This window comes from Nelumbo lutea, chromosome 2 (assembly GCF_056320005.1).
Source record: "Nelumbo lutea isolate HS-2025 chromosome 2, American lotus-T2T, whole genome shotgun sequence".
Classification (NCBI taxonomy): domain Eukaryota; kingdom Viridiplantae; phylum Streptophyta; class Magnoliopsida; order Proteales; family Nelumbonaceae; genus Nelumbo; species Nelumbo lutea.
This window is the reverse complement of record NC_142685.1, coordinates 93,931,826-93,954,262: the sequence shown is the minus strand read 5'-3', so window position 1 is coordinate 93,954,262 and position 22,437 is coordinate 93,931,826. Positions and strand designations below refer to the sequence as shown.

Here is a 22,437-nt window from a genome sequence, read left to right as displayed (position 1 = left end):
AGCAATAAAACCATCTTTCTGTTACTGATCAAAAGAAAAAAGAAGACAAATATGGTTCAACCTGATTCTTATAAATAAAAGGATACCAGTAGTCCAAGGATTTCAGAGATATTGAACTTCAAATGAATTATCAAAAGGAGGCACCAAGCTGGGAAGAAGAGATGCCCTTTCCTGGGCAAAAGAATCAGGATAAATGATAAACCTAGAGCAATGTTTGTACTTAATGGGGATCATGGAGCATATCCCATTTAATTGACGGTTAATAGTTTCTGTAGAAAAGGTGTTTATATAAAGCTTGATCCACTTAAAAGGTAAAATAACAGGCTGTCACAAATGATTTCACCACTTAGATATCAACACTTTTGTTCCCACCGGGAGGAGATTACTTTTTATGATAGTTTTGATGTTCTGGATATGAATTAGCCTTGTATCTTCCGTATTCTTTCTTGTACAGACTTTACATACTTTTAAACATTCTGTTGAGGAAGTCTTTCCATCCTTTTAATACAGAAATTATACCATTACTTGTCGGGAAAAAAACAAACAGAAAAAATAACTATCAATAATGTCTACCATCAAAACAAATTAAATACTTAAAAATGTTGCAGGGAAATTACATGATTGATAAAAAAATTACTTGACATGGTTCAAAGTTCAATGAAGTTAAACACTTTTTAGATAAGATAGATCATACAAACATGATAAAAAGTAATGGTAAAATCTGATGTGGGCGCCAGCAGCAGAAGCAGTAATTTAGTGCAGCAGCAGCAGTAATTTAGTGTTCTCAGCAGCAGCAATTTAGTGTTCTCATCCTATCTTATCTATTCAGTATTCTTACCTTATCTGCTTTCAGTAGCAGGGGTTAGTAGGAATCTTATCTATTCAGTGTTCTTATCTTATCAGTTCAGTAGTATGGATTAGTAGGAAGTCTTCTCTTATCTTATCAGTTCAGTAGGATAGATTAAGGGAGTCTTATCTTATCTTATCTTATCAGTAGGATAGATTAAGGAAGTCTTATCTTATCTTATCAGTTCAGTCTTATCTTATCAGTTAATAGGATAGAGTAGTAGATTAGCAAGGAGTCCTCCTAAAAGTAGGATTCTACCTCTTGTAATCTCCTATTTAAGGAGCTGATATTATTCAATAAAGGCATTGAAAATTTCAGTCAAGAAAGAGAGCAAGGAGAGTTAGGTGATCTCTTGGACAAATCACCATTAGGGCACCAAGATAGGTTCATCAAGAGCAGAGAGGAACAAGGGAAAACAGGAGGTTTTCCCCGTGGACCAACCCGTGACGAGATCCTATTCCCGGACCCATAACAAAATCTCAGGCTGGCAAGCATGAGAACATGGGTTTGAGCAGGAACAAAAGCCAACCACTGGGTTGTGATGGGCCAGCATTTTTCAGATTTATAGTTGGGCATGGGCTGACAAATCCTCTGTTACCCAGATATGGAGATACTTCTGCACATGGTTTCGGATATAAAATTTACAGTTTCACACTAAAATCAGAGTATCCAATATGATAAAGCATCCTTGTACATGTATCCCAGGTATCATAAGACAAAACACTGCCAAACCTTTTTTTGGTAATAAATAAAAAGTAATTTTATTAAGAAAAGAAAAAGGTACAATAGTGGTGATAAGATATCACCCAGTAAGAATGACAAAACACCCAAGAGAACCAACTCCCAAGCCCGAGCAAAAGAAAAAAACTAACTTTCAATCCTTCGAAAATTAACCCACACCTTGCTTCCAAAGCATGCAACCCTCAATAAACACTACAAAAAAAAAAAAAATGCCCATCACAGAACATCTCCCTAAACAAAAAAACTCAAAACCGTCACCTATCTGAGTTAGGCCATTAAGCATTCAACGGATACAATAAATAAAAAAATTCAAAGCACTGCCAAACCTTGAATTGTTTTTAAATTTGATACATATATTATTTTGTGCATAGGGAGACAGTCTGAGACTGTCTGTAAATCTCTTTATTGATTTTAACCCTCCTGGAAAAAGAAAAAAGGATTAGATCTAACAGTCTAACTCCGGCCTAACTTGAGCTTGGTTAGGGTTGAATAAAACAGAACACACAAACACAGTGGTTTCAGGATTTAAGGCTTAAGGTGGTGGTCGGTATCAGTATATCCGAAGTCTGAAGTCTGGAAAGCAAAAAAACTCTCCGGAAAAGCTCAGAAACTATTCAGTGGAAAACATAGCCATCACAATCCCTCTTTCGTCCCTCGAGGCTCCCCCTATTCAGGAGGGCCCAGGATTGCCCATGCTGCTGCCATCAAAGGTCAGTTTGGTAAAGCCAGAGTCCAAACAGAATTTGAGACCCCTCTTGGCTAGGGCTGAATCTGCAATTCCCTTCCAATTTCTAGACAAATCATCAACTGAGAAGTCCATAAATAAGTCCAATGTTCTCAGCCAATGAACTACCCTTGCATGAATCACTTCTATCACTGATTCTGTACTTCTTTCCTTTTCTAAGAAGATTCTCAAGTTTCTTTCTTCCCAAATAGACAAACACACTGTGACCCTAACACATCTTCACATAATCTTTGCTCTTTTAGTTGGCCAGCTAGAAGGAGAGGAAGTAAACAAGCTTTGCACATCCCTTGGTGAGTTCCACCTACACCCAAATAAAGAAGTAAACCATTCCCAAATATAATTTGCAAATTGACAAGAATAAGTGAAACCCAGACTCACCAGCTGCTTTACAGAGGACACACCAATGAGGAGACAGACATCTATTGGGCCTTTTTCTTTGAAGAAGATCTCCTGTGTTAACTCTCTCCAGTAAGGCTTCCCAACAGAAACTTCCCACCTTCAAAGGAATAGGTTGAGACCACACCTCCTTAACAGGAAAGGATAGACCAAAGGGAACAGCTGGTTGTATCAAGGCTTGAAAAAAGGAAGCACAAGAGAAGGTACCAGAAGGAGAGAGGGTCTAGATTCTGCTGTCTACCTTTGTTGGTTCCAGGAACACTCCTTCAAGGATGGAAAGGAGTGATACGGTACTATCCAATTCTGTGTCTCTAATTTCTGTTCTTAGTCCCAAATTCCAACCGAACCACGAAGAGGTCTCAGAAAGTACAAGGAAAGTAGAAACTGGTTCATCCTTGAAAGTAGAGATGGCAAATAAAGTTGGGAAGTGATCCTTTAAAGGAGAATCCCCAACCCAAACTTGTCCCTAAAATTTAATAAGGTGGCCAGAGTGCAAATCATAACTGATCCTTTAAAGTAGAAACTGGTACAAGGAAGAAAGAGAGGCATAATAGCTTGGATTGTTTTCCCAGGAGACACCCTCGTGGTCCTTGCCAGAATACCAGTCCCATCCATTTTCTGCAAGTTCATGAATACTATTCACTATCTTAGCCCACAACTTTTCTTTTTCCAGATAGAATCTCCACAGCCATTTCCCTAATAAGGATAAACTCCTCGTCCTTATATTCCCTACACCTAGACCTCCTTCCTTCTTACTTCTACACACCACCTCCCACCCCACCCTATGGTCCTTTTTCTCCTCCCCTGGTTCCCAAAGAAAGCCCATCATTAGTTTTTCTAGCTTACTAGCCACCCTTGCCAGAATCTTAAACACCAACAAAAAATACACAGGCAAGTTGGCTAAGACAGACCTAATTAAGGTGATTCTCCCTCCGAGGTTCGGAGGTCGATTCAGTGCGCTTGAACGCCGCACGGGTTCTTCCGCTGTAGAACTACCCCCGTGACAACCCTCATAAGTTACCATTTTTTTATGAAAAACAAGAAACTAGATGAGGAGTTCAGAAACATGCACAAGAGGATTTATATGGGAAGAGCACATTAATGAATAGCTGATCACATAGACAAGAATCTTTCAAATCATTTAATAACAATTGTAAAGCTTTAAATGTAAAATAATGCCGCTTTAAGTAATTCCAAGAACGGATATTATCACAACATCATATATACACACATGTTACCAAAAGTGCATGGACACAGGCATCGGGACTGCAATCTGGCATATTTCCAACACAGACAATTCATCCACTAGGAAAGTCTGTGCAACACTGATTACATGTGCATAAAGACATCTCAAGATGTGAGAAATGTATCTTATACTTCTAAGCAGGAGCCTCAAGGTTGAACCTCGAGACATTTTCCTTGAGACTTGCATCAAAGAAAGCCCAATGCAAAAACTTCATATGCTTTTTAAAAACTGGTTTGGACAGTACCTGAAGATATCGCTCTAATCGTGCACTTGAATGTTCAGGACCTTGACCATCATATCCATGAGGAAGTAGCACAACAAGCCCAGTTTGCCGTAGCCACTTTGATTCCCCACTACTTAAGAACTGGTCAAACATCACCTGAGCCCCATTTGCAAAATCACCAAACTGAGCTTCCCAGATTACCAAGGAATTTGGATTTTCCATTGAATAACCCATCTCAAATCCAAGGACAGCGAACTCTGAAAGAGAGCTAAAGGCAGAAGAGCAGGTAAGAGAAGGAAAAAATAAAAAGAAAAAAAGGAGTAAAAGTAACACAGAAGAAGTAATAATCATGACACACCATTTTTTGAAAAGCAATAGAGTTCCATATTCCACATTGCAAATGCATTTCTTTTATCAGCACACATTGCAAATTCATGTTGACCATTTTCGGTACTGGATTTAAAAAGACTGGAGGTAATAAAATAGAGTTCAAAACTTCCAAGTTATATTATGGATTACTTAGACTTGTGATCTAGAGGATTTAATGGTTAACAAGAAGAGATTATAATATAGTTTTTAATTTTTAGGTTTGAAGGAGACTGCTATAACCCAGACAATTCTCACAGTTTTCTGAACTAGATTTAAAGGGTTGCAAATTGAATGAGATCACCGACCATAAAAGCAGTATTAGATGGTAGAAAAACCAGCAAGCATGCAGGATAAATCTGATTCAACACAGAGAAATCATTCCTCTGTTCTCTGTTTACCAAAAATCACACCAGACAATGTACAGCCATATAAAATAAACAAATAAGGTTACATCCCATTTCTGTCCTTGCTTTCTGATTTCTGAAAATAAATTCCTAGTCAGTTGATCTATGTTCACTTAGGAATTGGATTTGTCCTTAGACATCATCAATGGCTGAGAGTATCTTGGTTTTCTATGGTCTAAAAGGAAAAGGTGAATATATTAGTCTCCTGTTCTATGTTATATGAAAAATTCAAAATGACTAACTTATTCACTTCGGAAGCTTCAAATTTTAGTGTAAATTCCATGTCAACACCCTGTCTATATGCTGAGCAATTTAAGGTGAAGCCATGGAAAGTTCTCAGGTCATATTATCAGATGGATGCATGATAATTCAGATTGTTCCCATGATTATTCTAATTAGAATTTAGAAAGCTAGAGCCTTGGATTTCAAAGTGAAATTCTTATCTAGATCTATTCTAAGCTCAGCCATTTAAAAACGAGTCTAAGGCTGGGACTAGGAGAATATGTTTAGGGCTTCTATTCTTCTAAAATGGCTCTCTTTTTTTCCTTCACTAATTTTTTCATCTTTTGATGGTCATCTATGAGGTCTTTGTGGTGGCTCTGTGGATACACTTGATGTACTATAGTACTATGATCCTTGTGGTACTGTAGCCTTATTTTCTTCCTTTTATCTTTCAAACCTCTAAGGGCTCTTTTGTAATATATATATTGGGGGTGGCAGTTGATTATCAGATTAGACACCCTTGAAACCTTTGGTGTTCTCTCATGAACTGGAAGATTGACATGGTATCAGAGCGGGTCATCTTGTTAGACAGTTTTGTATGCCCTTAGCTTCAATCAGTTTTGATGTACTTTTGATATTTAGTGTAAATAAATAAAGTACATGTTTGATTCATGTTGTGTGGTATGTTTCTATGTAAGACCCTAAAACTGGACACTTATTGAGACCCGTGTTAGTTTTAAATGTTCACAGCCGTTGGATAAGTCTGGGGAGATTTATCCTATCAAGGTTGACACTGGTGTGTTGCCAAATGTTGGGGTGGCTTGTCTCAGCCACCAAGGTGAGACCCAAGGCACACACAGTGTAGGATTACTTGAACCCTTGAACCGAACCAGATTTCCAATATTGCCCTGAACCTTGGAGATTGATAAGCAAAACTATAAAGTTACACCAGACCCCTAGCACCGATTATGGCACTGCGCTAGGTGTCGGATTGGGCTGTCTTTGATATGCCAATCAGTGAGATCCTTAGCAGGGGTCAAAACCTGGGTATGTTGGGACAGTCTGAGAATTCACCTGAGTGGGTGATCATAGTGACAGGATCAGCCCCTTTGTCGAACAAAGGTAATGATCAGGAATGCACTCTCTCTGATGGAAACCAAACTGCCGGCAGTCGATTTCAATCGTTGGAATTTTGTTTTGCAAAATTTATATATATGATATATATACTTATATACGGTTTCAAAATGTTTGCAAATGGTTTTAATTCCCGGGATCCATGTAAGTAGAGAGTGCAGCACTGTTCCTTGCAGCTGAGGGAGAGGTCCTCTCTTGTCGGGCAGTGCTTGATCATTATGGGCTGAGAGGTTAAGTGTAAGGCCATTTAGGATAATACCTGATGGGCTAATCTTGCATCTTCCCATAGTCCCTGGGTTTTTATAAGATGGCTTGGCCCAAGGACCACTTAGTGTAAGTGTTGGGCCCATAGGGTCCATGTGATGGGCTCGAGGGGTTCACTAGGATTTACAGTGAATTCGACTAGGCCTTGTAACAGAGGCTGGGCCGAACCCATGTGGCTGATGTGTAGATCAATGCTTGGGTCCCACACCATACAAAGAAGCCCAAATGGGCAATAGGTTGGAAGACTATTGAGCACTTAATACATATTGGGCCTAAAGCCCATTTTGATCTGGGCTAATTTGATCAATCACTTAAAGGGGCAGATCTGAGATTAGGTTAAGCCCAAAAAGTTGATTTAATCTGCAGATAGGATTAAGAGGAGTCCTAATCTAAATACAGATTTGGATAAGGGCAACTCCTAATATGATTAGGAGGTTTCTTAATCACCAAGAAAGAGGAGGAAACCTTAATTTTCGAATTACTTGAATTCGAGCCCTAGGGGTTTTTAGCAGATCACTCTGCACTCTTGAGACAGGATCTCAGATAACCCTAGAGAAGAAATTAGCAGTTCGCCACCTTCTTCTCTAGTATTCTCCTCCAGCAGCTGCCACCACCTTTTCTGCCAGTTCAAGTTCTCAATTAGAGAAGATCAAGAAAGGTTCTTGATTGTTCGTGTGGTGCTCACAGTTTTCCATCGAGTTCTTTAGAAGAACCTGGTTTGTGGGACGAACGCTGCTGGTTCGGCTCCATCATCACTGTGTCATCTTCAGTGGGAGCTGATCTTGGGATCTTCTTTGGGCGTGAACACCAACGTTGGAAAATACTACTTCTCTGGATCAGGTATAATCCCTCCCTACTCTTTTGGTTCAAATCTGGTCTAGTTTGGTTCAAGTATGATCCTTGAATTTTGATTCTAAAATCAGGGAATACGATTCCCAGTTGGAAGAAAGGTAGGAAATTTTTGAAATTCGTCCACCCATTCCGCAACCTTTTTGGCATCCATACGATGGATCCTACCATTCTTTCACATGTCTACCAGCCTCTGATTCGATTTGTTTCTTGGATAATTAGAGGGTTGTTTGAGAAGTATTTTGATTACCATCGAGCTCTATTTTCTGGAAAAGACGCCCAGCAGGTCAGTTTTTTCTTGTTTTCTCTAAACCGGCTAATTCAATCAGCCTATGACTCTAGAGTTGGTGACACCCAGGCCTCCTTTAACTGGTTATTAATCTGTTCTGAAGACTGGTTCAATTTTGATCCCACCTTGTAATCAACAGTCCTGAAACTTTCCTTTTTGGGACTGACATCGATATAAACCTATTTTTCTAAGATTTCTGCAGTATAATCTCATGTTCTTTGGTGAGTATTACTTCAGCATTGCTCTTGAACTGTTACTGATTTAATTTGGGTGGTTAGCCTCCAGTTCTTCCTTCTTTTAGCTTCTTTTTGAGTTTTGTTAACCTGTTTTGGACTGTGGTTGTGATTCGGAATGTCTGAGAAGGCTGATATCATTCCCGTAAAGTTCAATGGAATGAACTACAACATGTGGAAGTTCCACTTTGACTTCTTTGTTGAAGGAAAAAGGTCTGAAGGGATATTTGAATGGAAAAGTTACTAAACCAGACAAAACTGATACCAAGGCTAATTCACAATGGAAGTTGGATAATGAGAAAATAGTTTCGTGGATACTCAGCTCAATTGTATCTCATATTGCAGTACCCATGAGAAGAATGTGTACTACTTATGAGATGTACGCATACTTGAAGGTGTATCATCAATCCAACATGTCTAGACAGTATCAGATTGAATCTGAGATTTTTGCCTATTGCCAGGGAGATAAGAACATTCAGGAATATTACGCCGGTTTCCTTGACTTGTGGGCAAAATACGAGCTTGTCCATATAGACCCTTCAAACCCTGCAAAATGTGTCAAGTATTTCCAACAGAATTTTGAGAAGAGTAAAGTGAATCAATTCCTTATGAGACTTAGACCTGAATATGAAATAATCAGGTCTAACATTCTGAGTGGAGGAACTCTTCCAGATTTGGAGTCAATGACGAGTGAATTGAGGGAGGAGACTAGACTCTCAACTGCTGCAAGAATAGATGGAAAATCAATAGATTTTGGAGACGACACAACTTTTGTTGTTCAAGGTTGGAAGAAATTTACAATGGCTTTCTTCCAAGACTGTTGGGACGTAGTCAAAGAAGATTTAATCGAGGTCTTTAAGGAATTTGAGGATAACCCAGTGATGAGTTATGGAATTAATGCTACTTTTTTAGCTTTAATTCCCAAGAAGAAAGAGGCCAAGCATCCAAAGGATTTTTATACCTATTAGTTTGGTGACTAGTGTTTACAAGATTGTGGCTAAGGTCTTATCTTTGAGGATAAGAAGGTGCTTCCTAGTCTTATCAACCAAGCGCAAGGAGCTTTTGTTCAAGGAAGACAAATTGTAGATCAGATTCTAATAGCAAATGAATGTGTGGAGGAGATGTGGAGATCAAGGCGTCAAGGGTTTGTTTGCAAACTTGATCTTGAAAAGGCCTATGACTTGGTGGATTGGGGATTCTTACTACTTGTGCTAAGGAAGTGTGGTTTGGGGATAAATGGTGCAAATGGGTAAATGGTTGCCTGTCCAATTGCCATTATTCCATCCTAGTCAATGGGGTAGTTAACGATTTTTTCCCATTTAGTAGGGGTCTGAGACAAGGTGATCCTATGTCACCGTTCCTTTTCACTTTAGTCGCCAATGCTTTTAGGAGACTCCTCTCAGAAGTAGAGACAGAGTAATAATAATCTTTTGTGAAGAATAGGTAGAGACAGAGTTTCAGTAACCCATCTCCAATTTGCAAATGACATAATAATCTTTTGTGAAGGTTGTGATTTGATGGAGCTAAGGAGTTTGAATGATTTAATAATTCTCTTTGAGAGGGCCTCAAATTTAAAGGTAAATTTTGAGAAGAGTTGTGTTGTGGGAGTTCACTTGAACAGAGAGGAGTTAGAGTCTATAGCAGCCTTGCTAGAATGCACCTACTCTTAGTGGCCTCTATCCTACCTAGGACTTCCTTTAGGTGCAAATCCAAAGGAAAGTAGGTTTTGGAACTCAGTGGTGGAAAGATTTGAAAAAAGATTGGCAGCTTGGAAGAGAAACTATATTTCAAGGGGGGTAGAGTTACTTTGATTAAAGCAACTTTAGCCAACTTGCCTTTATACTTCCTGTCAGTCTTTAGAATTCCTAAAAGGGAAGCAAAGAGGTTGGAAAAATTAATGAGGGATTTCTTATGGGAACCTGGGGAAGAGAAAAAAGATCACTTGATTAGGTGGGAGGTGGTGTGTCGGAATAAGGAAGAAGGAGGTCTAGGATTAGGGAATGCGGTGAGCAAGAATGAGGCTCTTTTAGGTAAGTGGCTTTGGAGGTGGCCCCTGGAGAGGGAGAGGTTGTGGCATGAAGTAGTGAAAAGTATCCATGGCTGCTCCGAATCAAGTTGGGATGTGGGAGTATCCTAAAGGGCTTTGCTCACAACACCTTGGAAGGCTATCTCTGGCATTCTTTCTAAGTTCCTCGGTTTTGTAAGGTATGATGCTTGCTTTGGAAACTCCATTCTTTTTTTAGAAGATACTTGGGTGAGCTCTCAACCCCTAAAAGATCATTTCCCTTCTCTCTATTCCATCTCCCTCTTTAAAAAGAAACCTATTTCTTGGTTCCTTCCCCCCCCCCAATTTTCCCTTCGGCCTTAAATTGGGATTTTGGGTTTCGAAGAGGGTTAAGGGATGAAAAATCTCTTTGCGTTTCAGAGTTGTTGTTGCTTCTAGATTCGGTGTGCTTGGACCTCCCTAACCCGAATAAAAGAGTTTGGTCCCTAACCTCAGTTGGCTCATTCACTTGTGCTTCTTTCTTTAAAGCCCTTTGCTCCAACCCCTCCTCTCAGGTCTTCCCCATTAAAGAGTTATGGTCAAGACCAATTCCCCCCAAAATAGTTGTGTTCTGTTGGGAAGCCTATTATGGTAAGATCAATATTGTGGAAAACTTACAAAAAAGAAACCTTTTATGTGCTTGTCCCCTAATTGGTGCTCTCTGTGTAAAGTGAGGGGTGAGGACTGTAACCATTTGCTGATATCACGCTCCTTCGCTACCAATATTTGGAATTGGGTTGTTTCTTTATTTGGGTGCAGGTGGAATTTGCCCTCTGAAGTATAGTTGCTGTTCACTCCGGCTACCTTTGGGAGATTGACAAAAAGAGGGAAGCTAATGTGGAAATGTATTAGAGCCGCTACGTTGTGGACTATATGGGAGGAGAGAAATGCTAGAATATTTCATGAACAGGAAAGAAGTCTTGCTGAAATCAAGGAATGCATATTGACAAGGACTATCGCATGGTTAAAATCTTCACGCTTGTTGGCAAATTACTCTTTTGATGACTTAAGGAGAAATTGGGCTGCAGTGGCTGCTAAAGTTTCCACCAATATCAAATCACAAGCTGAATGGATTCCCCCACCGGATGGTGTGGTAAAATTGAATTTTGATGGTAGCTGCCAAAGTAACCTAAGGCCATCGGGAATAGGTGGGATTCTGAGAGACAAAGATAGCAATATGTTGTTCTATTTTCAGGACCAGTGGGTGAAGGTGATTCAGTAAGGGCAGAGCTACTAGCAACGGTACAAGTGTGTAGTCAAATCGGAGTGACCAATCTGCTAGTATAAGGGGATTCCAAGGTAGTAGTAGTAGGCTGGCTAATTAGCCCAAAAACAGCCTATTGGGGCTACGAATATCTGTTAAAGAAAGTTAAATGGTTGACAAGGAATATGACTGTCAGGTTTCAGTGGGTCAGAAGATCAACAAATGCAATGGCTGATTCTTTGGCCAAGCAAGGGGTGTCAAGGGGAGATCTATTTTGGGCTACTTTGTATTTGTGTCTCAGGCCTAGGCAGTTTTGGTGTATATGGTTCAGTCCAAGGGGGGTAACATCTAGTGCATCCTCCTAGGCTGATTGTATTTTTTATATTTAATTTAATAAAACTACTTTCATTCATCAAAAAAAAGGAAGCAAGAAATCTGGTGCCAAGAACTTCTCCAAAACACAATGTTACGAGTGCAAGGGATTTGATCACATTGCTTCTCATTGCAAGAAGAAGAATGTTTACACTTATTGTAAGCAGCATGGACACATCATTCCAGACTGTTCAATTAGGCCATCTAAGGGTGTTCAAAAGAAGAACCAGCCGTGTGCATATCAAGTGACTTGAGGGACAAACCATTGATATCTCTCCTACCAAGGGTGATTCTTCTACTATGGGTGGGCCTTCTACATCCAACGATGAAGAGAAAATTCAGCAACCGGTATCCTCTATCATTTCCTCTGCCTTTTCTGCTATCAGCCTGTCTGGTGAGTTTTCTAGTAATTGTTCCTCTCAATCTCACATTTGGATCATTGACTCCAAAGCAACTAATCATACGACAAGGGCTTACCCTGAACCCCCAAATAGCACTTCTAAAACCCACCATAGACATACGTTACTACCAATGGTGAAAAACTGAATACCATTGGTAGTAATGACCTATCCCTTCAGCTGTCATCCACTGCCCTCTTTCCTCTTACCAAAACCCTTTTTGTTCCTAACCTTACTACTAATTGAATTTCTGTTGGCCAACTTGTTGATAAAGGATATACACTTACATTTTCTCTAATCCAAGACCAATACACTAGAAAGGTGAAAGGGAAGGGGCATAGGTTGGGCCATTTATTTGCATCAGAGTTTGAGAATTCTTAAGCATCAGTATCATCAGCATATTTTAGTTCATCAACTTCTGAATCTTTTGTTGGGCAAAGAAATAATGCCTGGGATTTATGGCATAAACCATAGTTGTCAAGGCGACACCTAGGCAACAAGGCGCCCTTTAAGGCTCGACTCGCCTAATCACCAAGCAATTTTTTTACTTCCTACTATAAAATACTTTTTTTATCAATAACTGTAAATTGTATTGAATTAAGATTCTGAAAATTACAAAGCAAGGGGCTAAACAATCTCAGCTCCCGAGTACAACCATTGAACACCAAAATACAGTTACAATACAGCCCAAAATATAGAGTTTTTGTTCACCCCTTGCCTAGCTAGACCATCTGCAAGTGAGTTTGCCCTTCTCTTTACCCATTTGTACTGAATTTCAATATCCTTAGTCAGCCACTTAAATTTTCTCTTATAATTATAAAATAGACATTATTAAACTAAAATAATCATTTTGTGTGTTTATATACTAATTTCTTTTTATTGTTTTCTTATTTATTAGGGTTTAATCAACACAAACATTACTAAATGTTGTAGTGGACCCTCAAAGACTTCAAAACCTCAACCAGTAAATAAGAAAGAACTTAAAATTTTATCTAGTCAGCACATTTTATTCTTCCATATACTCTTCTTTTATAACAAAAATAAGGGTTTATCAACTATATTTTTTGAATTTTATTTTCCTTCTTGTTTTTCTTCTCATGAATATGTTGATTTTCTATACTTTAATATGAACTTTATACTTTTCTTATGAAAATTATGAATAATTATTAAGGAAATATGGTTATGGTACTAGGGAACTATTCTAGGATCTATGTTTTCAACATAAAAAAATCCATCGCCTAGGCGACTAGGTGACAAGGCGCCCCCCTATCGCCTAGCCTCGCCTTGGTACCTTGAAAATTATGGCATAAACGTTAGGGACATCCATATTTTGAAAAATTAAAATTTTTGTTTTAACTCTGATTCTATTAAAAATAAAATTCCATCTTTACATATATTTGATACCTCATATGTTTCTTGTTTTTGAGTAAAAGCCACATTCTACCCTTTCCTCACACATCTGAGCATGCCACCTCACCACTTGAAATTATACATAGTGATGTTTGAACCTCACCTGTTATTTACTTTCTAAGACAAATCAGAAGTATATTCTACATTTCGGCTTTTTCATGCTATGATACAAGTTCGATTTCAGTCTCATATACGTATACTCCGCTCTAATTTAGGGGGAGAATACACTACTTATCTAAGAAGTCATGGAATACAAGTTCAAGGAAGTTGTCTAGGCACACCTCAACAGAATGGAATGGTTGAAAGAAAGGATTAAAGTATCGGTATCGAGTATCATATCGGACAACTCGGATATGAATACGGATACGAACACATACGGATACGGATACGCTATGGAAACGCATGGATACACTAGGGAAATACATACGAATTTCATAAATACATTAATAACACTAAATTTAAGATCAAAATAATCACAAAATAGTATATAAATACATAAAAATGTAAAATATTAAGGATACATATTTTTTTATCAAAGTAGTCGATCAAGACTATAGTCAGTCTTGAATTCCAACAGATTTCGGATTGAGAAAAAATAGAAGAAAGAGAAAGAAGAAAGGAGAAGCAGAAGTACACAAGGGTTTTGAAAGGAGGGACAGATCAAATGAATCTGCCGCCGCCACTCTCTTAATATTTATAGGTTATGTTCACTAAATGTAGGAAATGACAAAACTGCCCTTAATGCTTACATGGCAAATAAAACAAATAATAGACTGAAACAAATAATAAACTGAAATAACAAGCTATCTAAGACAACTACCAACTAACACTGACATAACTAAGAAAGGTTACACATGTTGTCATACGAACATAGTGGGGACCACAACCATGGGGCCCACTTCAGTGTTCTCTACACTCCCCCTCAAGTTGGGAATTATTCCCAAATTGAATAGGTCTGCCTCTAACTTCTTCCTTGGTACAGCCTTGGTGAGAAGATCTGCGAGCTGCATGTTGGAAGTGATATACGGGAGACACACTTCCTGTGATGAGACCCTTTCTCTGACAAAATGTCGATCAACTTCGATATGCTTAGTTCTGTCATGCTGCACCAGATTGTGATCTATATTAATAGTCGCCTGACTATCACAATACAGCATCAAGGGCTTCTCATAATCAATACCCAACTCTTCAAGTAGTGATTTCAGCCACTCCATTAGCCATTGACCTGTATTCAGCTTCGGCACTAGAGCGGGAAACAATACTTTGTTTCTTACTCCTCCAAGAGACAAGGTTACCTCCTACAAGGGCATAATATCCAGAGGTAGACCTCTTGTCATCAGCACTCCCAGCCCAATCAGCATCTATATAGACCTCAACCTTCATGTGATTATTGTTCTTGAATAGTATACCTCTACCTGGGCATCTCTTCAAGTATCATAATATTCTCTCTGCTGTCAGAAGATGAGTAGTTTTAGGGGAATGCATGTACTGGCTGACAATACTGACTGCATAACTGATATCTGGCCGTGTGAGGCAGAGATATAGGAGCTTTCCAACCAACCATTGGAACATAACTTTGTCTTCAAGAGGCTCCCCACCCTCTGCACTGATCCTGTGATTCTGTTCAATGGGTGTATCGGCAGGCTTGACACCTAACTTTCCAGTTTCCGCCAACGGATCTAGAACATATTTCCTCTAAGAGATAAAGATCCCCTGTTTAGATCTAGCAACCTCACCCAAAAAATATCGCAGTGCACCAAGATCTTTCACCTCAAACTCTTGATGAAGGAGCTGTTTGAGGGACTCAATCTCATTACTATTATTCCTTGTCACTACAATATCATCCACATATACAGCAAGCAATGTCAAAGAAGAGTCAATCCTTTTAATGAATAGTGTATGATCTGATTGGGCCTGTACATAACCGAATTTTCCAAGGGCTAGTCTGAATCTATCAAACCAAGCTCTAGGGGACTGCTTTAATCCATACAATGACCTTCAGTCAGCAAACCAAGGTTTGCCTTATTCAGTCAGCAAACCTTCTTACTTGTCTCAGTATCATAGAATCGAGGGGGCAACTGCATGTAGACCTCTTCCTGTAAGTCTCCATTCAGAAAAGCATTTTTAAGGTCCATCTGGAACAAGGGCCAAGAATAACTTACTGCAAGAGCTAATAGAACTCGAATAGTGGTCATCTTGGCTACTGGGGCAAAGGTCTCCAAGTAGTCTATACCATAAGTCTAAGTGAACCCTTTTGCAACCAACCGGGCTTTGTACCTTTCAATGGAGCCATCAGCATTATGTTTCACAGTAAATACCCATCTACATCCAACTGGTTTCTTTCCTTTGGGTAGGTCAACTAGCTCCCAAGTATTATTTTTCAAAAGGGCATCCATTTCAACTTTCATTGCATCTTTCCACTCTGGAACTGATAAGGCTTCCTGCACTGTTCTGGGGATAGGGATATCAGCAATGGAAGTGAGGTAAGACCTGTAAGAGGGAGACATGCGATCATAGGATAGAAACTGGGAAATGCAGTGAGCTGTGGATGTAGTGCAACGTCGTTTCCCTTTACGGACCGCAATAGGGAGGTCAAGGTCATCCGAAAAAGGAGGGGAAGTAGCAACAATGGAAGGTATTTCAGTGGGTCGTGGGACTGTAGTACCTGGATCTGGATCTACAGAAGGAACTGGAGATGGCCTGGACTGCTGATGACCGAAATCAACCTGCCCGTATCGTCTGTGATAGACTTTCAACTCCTGATCCCTCTGACAACCCTCACCATTACAGCCTTCATCACTCAATGGGATGGGTAAAGGAACAACCTCAGATGAGTTAACCCCACTCTCACTGTGCTCCCCCTGAGGAAAATGACCCAAATTCTCATTCTCACTACTCTCCCCCTGAGGAGAAACCCTAGGATAATAGGGTGCCTCCTCAAAGAAAGTGACATCCATCGAGACAAATTTCCTCCCTGAAACAAGATCATAGCAGCAATAACCCTTTTTGAGTTTGTGCATAACCGAGACAAATGCATTTGGAGGCCTTAGGGTCAAATTTGGAATGATAAGGTCCAAGAAGTTGAACAAAACAGGTGCAACCAAAGTTTTTAAGAGGATCGGTAAACAACTCCTCGTCTGAGTATAGAAGGGTAAACAGAGGCTTCATATCAAGAACCCGTGAAGGAACCCGATTAATGAGATACATTGTCGTGAGGATAGCATCACCCCAGAAACGGATAGGCACATTGGAGGTAAACATAATGCTTCTAGCCACCTCCAAAATGTGCCTATTCTTCCTCTCGGAAACCCCATTCTGCTATGGTGTATGAGGACAAGTGCTCTAGTGAATAACCCCATGATCAAGTAGATAAGAGGCCAGTGGCTTAGCAAAGTATTCTTTTGCATTATCAGATCTGAATACTTTGATTTTGATCCCAAACTGGGTTAAAATCATCTGATAAAAGTTTTGGGTCAGAGCGGGAACCTCATCTCGAGAACGCATAAGGTAGACCCAAGAAAAACGGGTATGGTCATCAACAAACAATAGAAAATATCTGTACCAACCCATAGAAGGGATGTGATATGGCCTCCAAACATCGGTATGCACAATATCAAAAGAATTATTACTTCTTTTATTACTCAAGGAATAAGATGTTCTACAATGTTTGGCAAACTCACAACTCTCACATCTCAAATTTGACATCTCAACAGACTCAAATAAAGTAGGAAATAGACTCTTGTTACAGGCCCACGAATAGGATCTCGTCTCGGGTCAGTCCACAGGGAAAACCTCCTGTTTTCCCTTGTTCCTCCCTTTTCTTGAGGAACCTATCTTGGCACCTTAATGGTGATTTGTTCAAGAGATCACCAACTCTCCTCTACTCTGTCTTGACTGAGAATTTCCATGCCTTTATTGAATATCATTAGCTCCTTTAAATAGGAGATTACAAGAAGATAAGAATCCCACTTTTAGGAGGACTCCCTACTGATCTATACTACTGAATTTAGATAAGAACACTGAATTAGATAAGAACACTGAGTTAATCGCCCATTATTGCTGTTGTCCATTAAACTCTGAATTAATCGCCCATTACTGTTGTTGTCCATCACTACTGTTGTTAGCAGTTGTAAAAGCATCCACAACAACTCTTCAAAGACCGAAAAGATAAATGACCTAATTGATCGATTATGCCAAAGCATAACCGGACACACACTGAGAAACAAAAGACTTCTTATCCACTAGCTCTTTCCAATGAGAACTCTCTCCAAGCAGGTAGATCCCATTCGTCTCACGGCCGGTCCCTAACACACATCGGTCAGGGAAAAAGGTTACTGAACAATTCCGATGTTTGGTAATACTATTGACTGAAAGTAAATTAGTATCAAGTTTAGGAACATGCAAGACTAAGGATAAAGAGATAGTATCAGATAACTTGATGTCACCCTTGCCAGAAATGGAAACAAGAGAACCATCAGCAATGGATACTTTATCTCTACCAGAAGAAAAGTGATAAGTAGTGAACAATGATGGCAAGCTAGTCATATGGTCAGATGCACCTGAGTCTATTACCCAACAGTGTTCAGTATTACCTGGAGCTGAAGCATGGTAGGCTGAGGCCCGAGTACCTGAATGAGCAAATGCAGATGTGGCAGAGGCTGGTGACTGAGATGACTAAGCCGAATTCTCAACCTCCTTTTCCAACTGTTTTAGGGCAGCCCGAACAGCAGCTAAGGTATCTAGGGGCGTGCCTTTTGTGCCTGACGAGGATGCAGAATCATTATTCACAGCCATATGAGCATTACCCCTTTTATTCCTCAGTTTTGTTGGGACTAAATGAGGGTGGAGCTTCCAACATGTATCTTTCGTATGCTTGGATTTCTTGCAATGTTCACATACCAAATCCCGTTTACCTTCCTTCTTCATGTCTCTTTCTGTATCACCCGCAGACTTAGGTTTAACTGCTGCCAGGGCTGGGGGAAAGGGCTGATGTTGCATCATAACCTTCCTCCTGGTCTCTTCACTATGCACCAGGGAGTATGCTTGAGAGAGGGTCACACTGTCTCTTGTAAGTATTTGTTGTCTCACAATGTCATAATCTGAATTCAGGCCAGCCAGAAATTCAAACACCCTATTGGTCTCGACTTGCTTTATATGGGTCTGTGCATCTTTTGGACTTTCCCACTCAAGAGTCTCCAGATGGTCAATTTCATGCCACAGGGATTTCAAGGTAGAGAAATAAATAGAGACCGGTTTCTCCTTGTTTAAGATTACTCACCTCACACTTCAGTTCATAGGCCGTAGCAACATTAAGGGGTTGGGAGTAGGTCTCTTTCATGACATCCCATATCTCCTTGGTTGTCTTTGCCCACAAGTAATTTCGGCTGATAGGTGGCTGCATAGAGTTGCACAGTCATGTCATAACCAAGTAGTTCTCCTGAACCCACTTTGTATACATTGGGTCCTCCTTGGAAGGTTCTTTCACATCTCCCAATAGATAGCTAAGTTTCCCCTTCCCCCAATAGCCATCATGGCTAATTGGGCCCATTCTAAGTAATTGGATCCGTCAAATCTCACAGTTGTAATCTGAAACGCAGTCTCAGACATACTACCAGAACTGTTATTCCCAAACACACCTCCCTGATTTTTGAACTCCATTCTTGGTCAGGAATCAATAGTTAAGAACTATTAGGGTTACCACACTAGAAAAAGAGCACTAAAACAATCGATCACAATCAGAAAACTCTATGAAATCAGTTCAGATATGATCTGAAACCAATCGGCAATCAAAATATATGCAGTCCGATAACAGTTCAAACTCTCAAAACAGGCTCGGAAGCCAAAACCAGGTCTGAAACTCACTTAGAAAGCAATCTGTAATGCTGAAGCAGAATTATGATTTTAATCGTAGGGTTAGGAAGACCTTTGTGAGAACATAAACAGTGCTCAGCCGCACTTTCCAAAAGAATTCACAGTGAAGTCTAGCCGTAGGGTTAATGACAAACCCTAAAAAACCGATCACCTCTGAGAGAAACTAGGAGAGTTCGGCCGCTCCTCCTAGATAGGTCCAACCTATCTTGATTGACAGCAATCTCAAGGGAAAAATAAAGACTTACCCAGAGAACTTTGATCGCTACCTTCAATCGTGGCCTGAACCCTAACCCCCTCTGATTCTTCCTGATTACCAAAACACTCTACAAGCCTCGACAAGTCTTTGAACAGTTGCTAAACTTTTCTGGTAACCTCCAAGAATCAGCCAACAAACAGTCATTTGTAAGCTTCAGCCCTAGACAGTTCTCATGTGGTCGGCTGGACTAGACTCACATGAGAAACCCTAGATAGGCTATGATACCAAGTAGTCGATCAAGACTACAGTCGGTCTTGAATTCCAACAGATTTCGGATTGAGAAAAAATAGAAGAGAAAGAAGAAAGGAGAAGCAGAAGTACAAAAGGGTTTTGAAAGGAGGGACAAATCGAATGAATCTATCGCCGCCACTCTCTTAATATTTATAGGTTATGTTCACTAAATGTAGGAAATGACAGAAGTGCCCTTAATGCTTACATGGCAAATAAAACAAATAATAAATTGAAATAACAAACTGTCTAAGACAAATACCAACTAACACCGACATAACTAACAAAGGTTACATATGCTATCATACAAACACAGTGGGGACCACAGCCATGGGGCCCACATCGGTGTTCACTACAATCAATATTAAGGATACATATGAAGAAATATATTACGATCAATAAATCGGGATGCATAATTTTATTTATAGTGCATCAATCAAGAGTCCAAGACACAAAACATATGCATCTATTATATTTTAATTATTATATCAATTATTTTTATTTTACTATTTTAATTTTTTAACATTAAGAAAAGTCAACTAAACATTAAATTTTCAAGTACAAATTAAAATATTAATTAATAATTTATAAAAATATAATCTTACCTTAAAGTATATCAAATTTGTTAAAATTTCTAAGATGCATATCATATACAAATTCATAATTTTTAATAACTAAAATAATTATTCCATTATTAATATTTTACTTATATAAATTTTATAAAATAAAAATCATTTTTTGAAATAAATGTAGATTAGTGGATTTGATAGGTTCAATTTAATATTATATTCTTCAATATTTCGTATATAATATTTTTATTTTTTTTGTAAATAATAAATACGTTGTTGTTACTTATTAATGTAAATTAAAATATTTGTAATAACTAATAAAAGTATATAAAAAAGAACCCTCTACGAAATCCATGACCCAGAAATTTGACACGCAGTTCACAAACTTACAACAACGTTCACACACTCGAACATCAACAAAAGAAACTAGTATTCATTTAGTAGAAACCATTAACAGTTGGTCGGTTCTTCGAGAGACCGTTGGCTCTCCCAAACAGTCACAATATTCTTTACTCAAAGAAAACATACCACCCCCATCCCCCAAAGCCCCTTCTTATACTCTATTGATAGCATAACTGACTCCCTCTATAAATGCCCAGCTGGCCTAGTTATAAATGCCCAAAACTCTTCTTATTCATAACTGACATTGCTATAAATGCCCCAAGACTCTCCTTATCCCCTCCAGCCATAATTGCCCTCATGTGATTAATTGTTCAATTATCCCCCCCCCCCTTAGCTGATTGTTGATCTGGTCTCGAAGTAAGTCAAAAGGCTCCCAAGAATCTTCAAAATCAGGCAGGCCCAACCAATGAATAAGAACTCCCAAACCAGTAGCTCCAGGCATAGTGGATGGACGCACACCGCGTATTGATACGTCCCTGCACAAGCCAAGCAGCAGCATCGCCCAATGCACAGATGGTGTGTTTGCTTTGTCACCTCTTGAAGCATGTCTATTTCCTTCAGCTTTGTGTTTCCAACCTTCAGCCCTCTCCATGATCCTCCACAGCCATCCTGTCCCCTCCGTACATGGTGTGTACTGCCCCCAACTTTCAGGCTTGTAGAAGTAAGAGAGCCTAGCAATCGCATCCACAATATCAGCTGGCTTGTCCATCATAATTACAGCAGCTGTCCCTAAACCCGTTTGGACAGCCTGGAGTGCATCAAAATCCATCAACACATCACCACATATGTGCTTTGGAATCAGTGGAACAGAAGAACCCCTTGGTATCACTGCAAGCAAATTATCCCATCCACCTCTAACTCCTCCACAATGCCTCTCTATCAGCTCCTTCAATGGAATACTCATCTCCTCTTCATTTGTACAAGATTTATTCACGTAACCTGAGACACAAAATAGCTTTCTCCCATAATTGTTCTTCCTGCCAAAACTAGCAAACCATTCAAGACCACACCTTAACATGGTGGGGGAAACAGCCACAGTTTCAACATTTGTAACAGTTGTTGGACATCCATATAGCCCTGCCTTAGCTGGAAAAGGAGGCTTCAACCTTGGTTTTCCTTGTTTTCCTTCAAGGCTTTCCAACAATGTCGTCTCTTCTCCACGAATGTAAGCATCAGCCCCATAGTGGATATGAACATCAAAATCATATCCAGGTGGAAAACCCCCGTTATGTCCCTCATGTTGTAAGTTATGTATCATAGCATGCAAAGATACCTGAGAAGAACAGAGAGAAGGATCACCCCGTAATTTCACCCGGACACCTCTCAAATTGAGCTTCATAGACATGTTGCCCCAATTCATCACCGAGTCCCCGAGGGATGCTAACCAAGGAAAACCAAGAATGACATCCGTAGAGCCCAACTTTAAAGGAAAGAAATCAGCAATGACATCCAATTCGGGTAAGTTGAGGCAAACCTGACGATAGACTCCGGAAGTTTTCACCTCCTCACCATTTCCCATATGAACTCCAAATTCGTGTGTAGGGGTGTGGGGTAATTTCAATTCTTCCACTAAAGTTTCGGAGATAAAGTTGTGGGATGCACCCAAGTCTACCAATATGACCACCTCACGTGACAAAATGCGTCCACATACCTTAAGGGAATTTGCCGCACACAACTCAACAAGAGATGAAACACAAAGCATAGCTGATTCTGGAGCCGGA

The 22,437-nt window shown here is 39.6% G+C and overlaps 1 protein-coding gene across 2 annotated transcripts in view; it reads right to left on the bottom strand.

Annotated features, from left to right (window-relative positions):
* Nucleotides 1-22,437, bottom strand: part of LOC148872120 (uncharacterized) — a 37,868-nt gene that overhangs the window by 2,313 nt on the left and 13,118 nt on the right. For both annotated transcript variants that reach the window (XR_016107191.1, XM_088969592.1), the window contains exon 5: nucleotides 4,220-4,466. Coding sequence is in view for 1 of the 2 variants with exons in the window: in XM_088969592.1 (XP_088825718.1) it covers nucleotides 4,220-4,466 (247 nt within the window). In the remaining variant the exon portion in view is untranslated. The remainder of the gene's footprint in view (nucleotides 1-4,219; nucleotides 4,467-22,437) is intronic.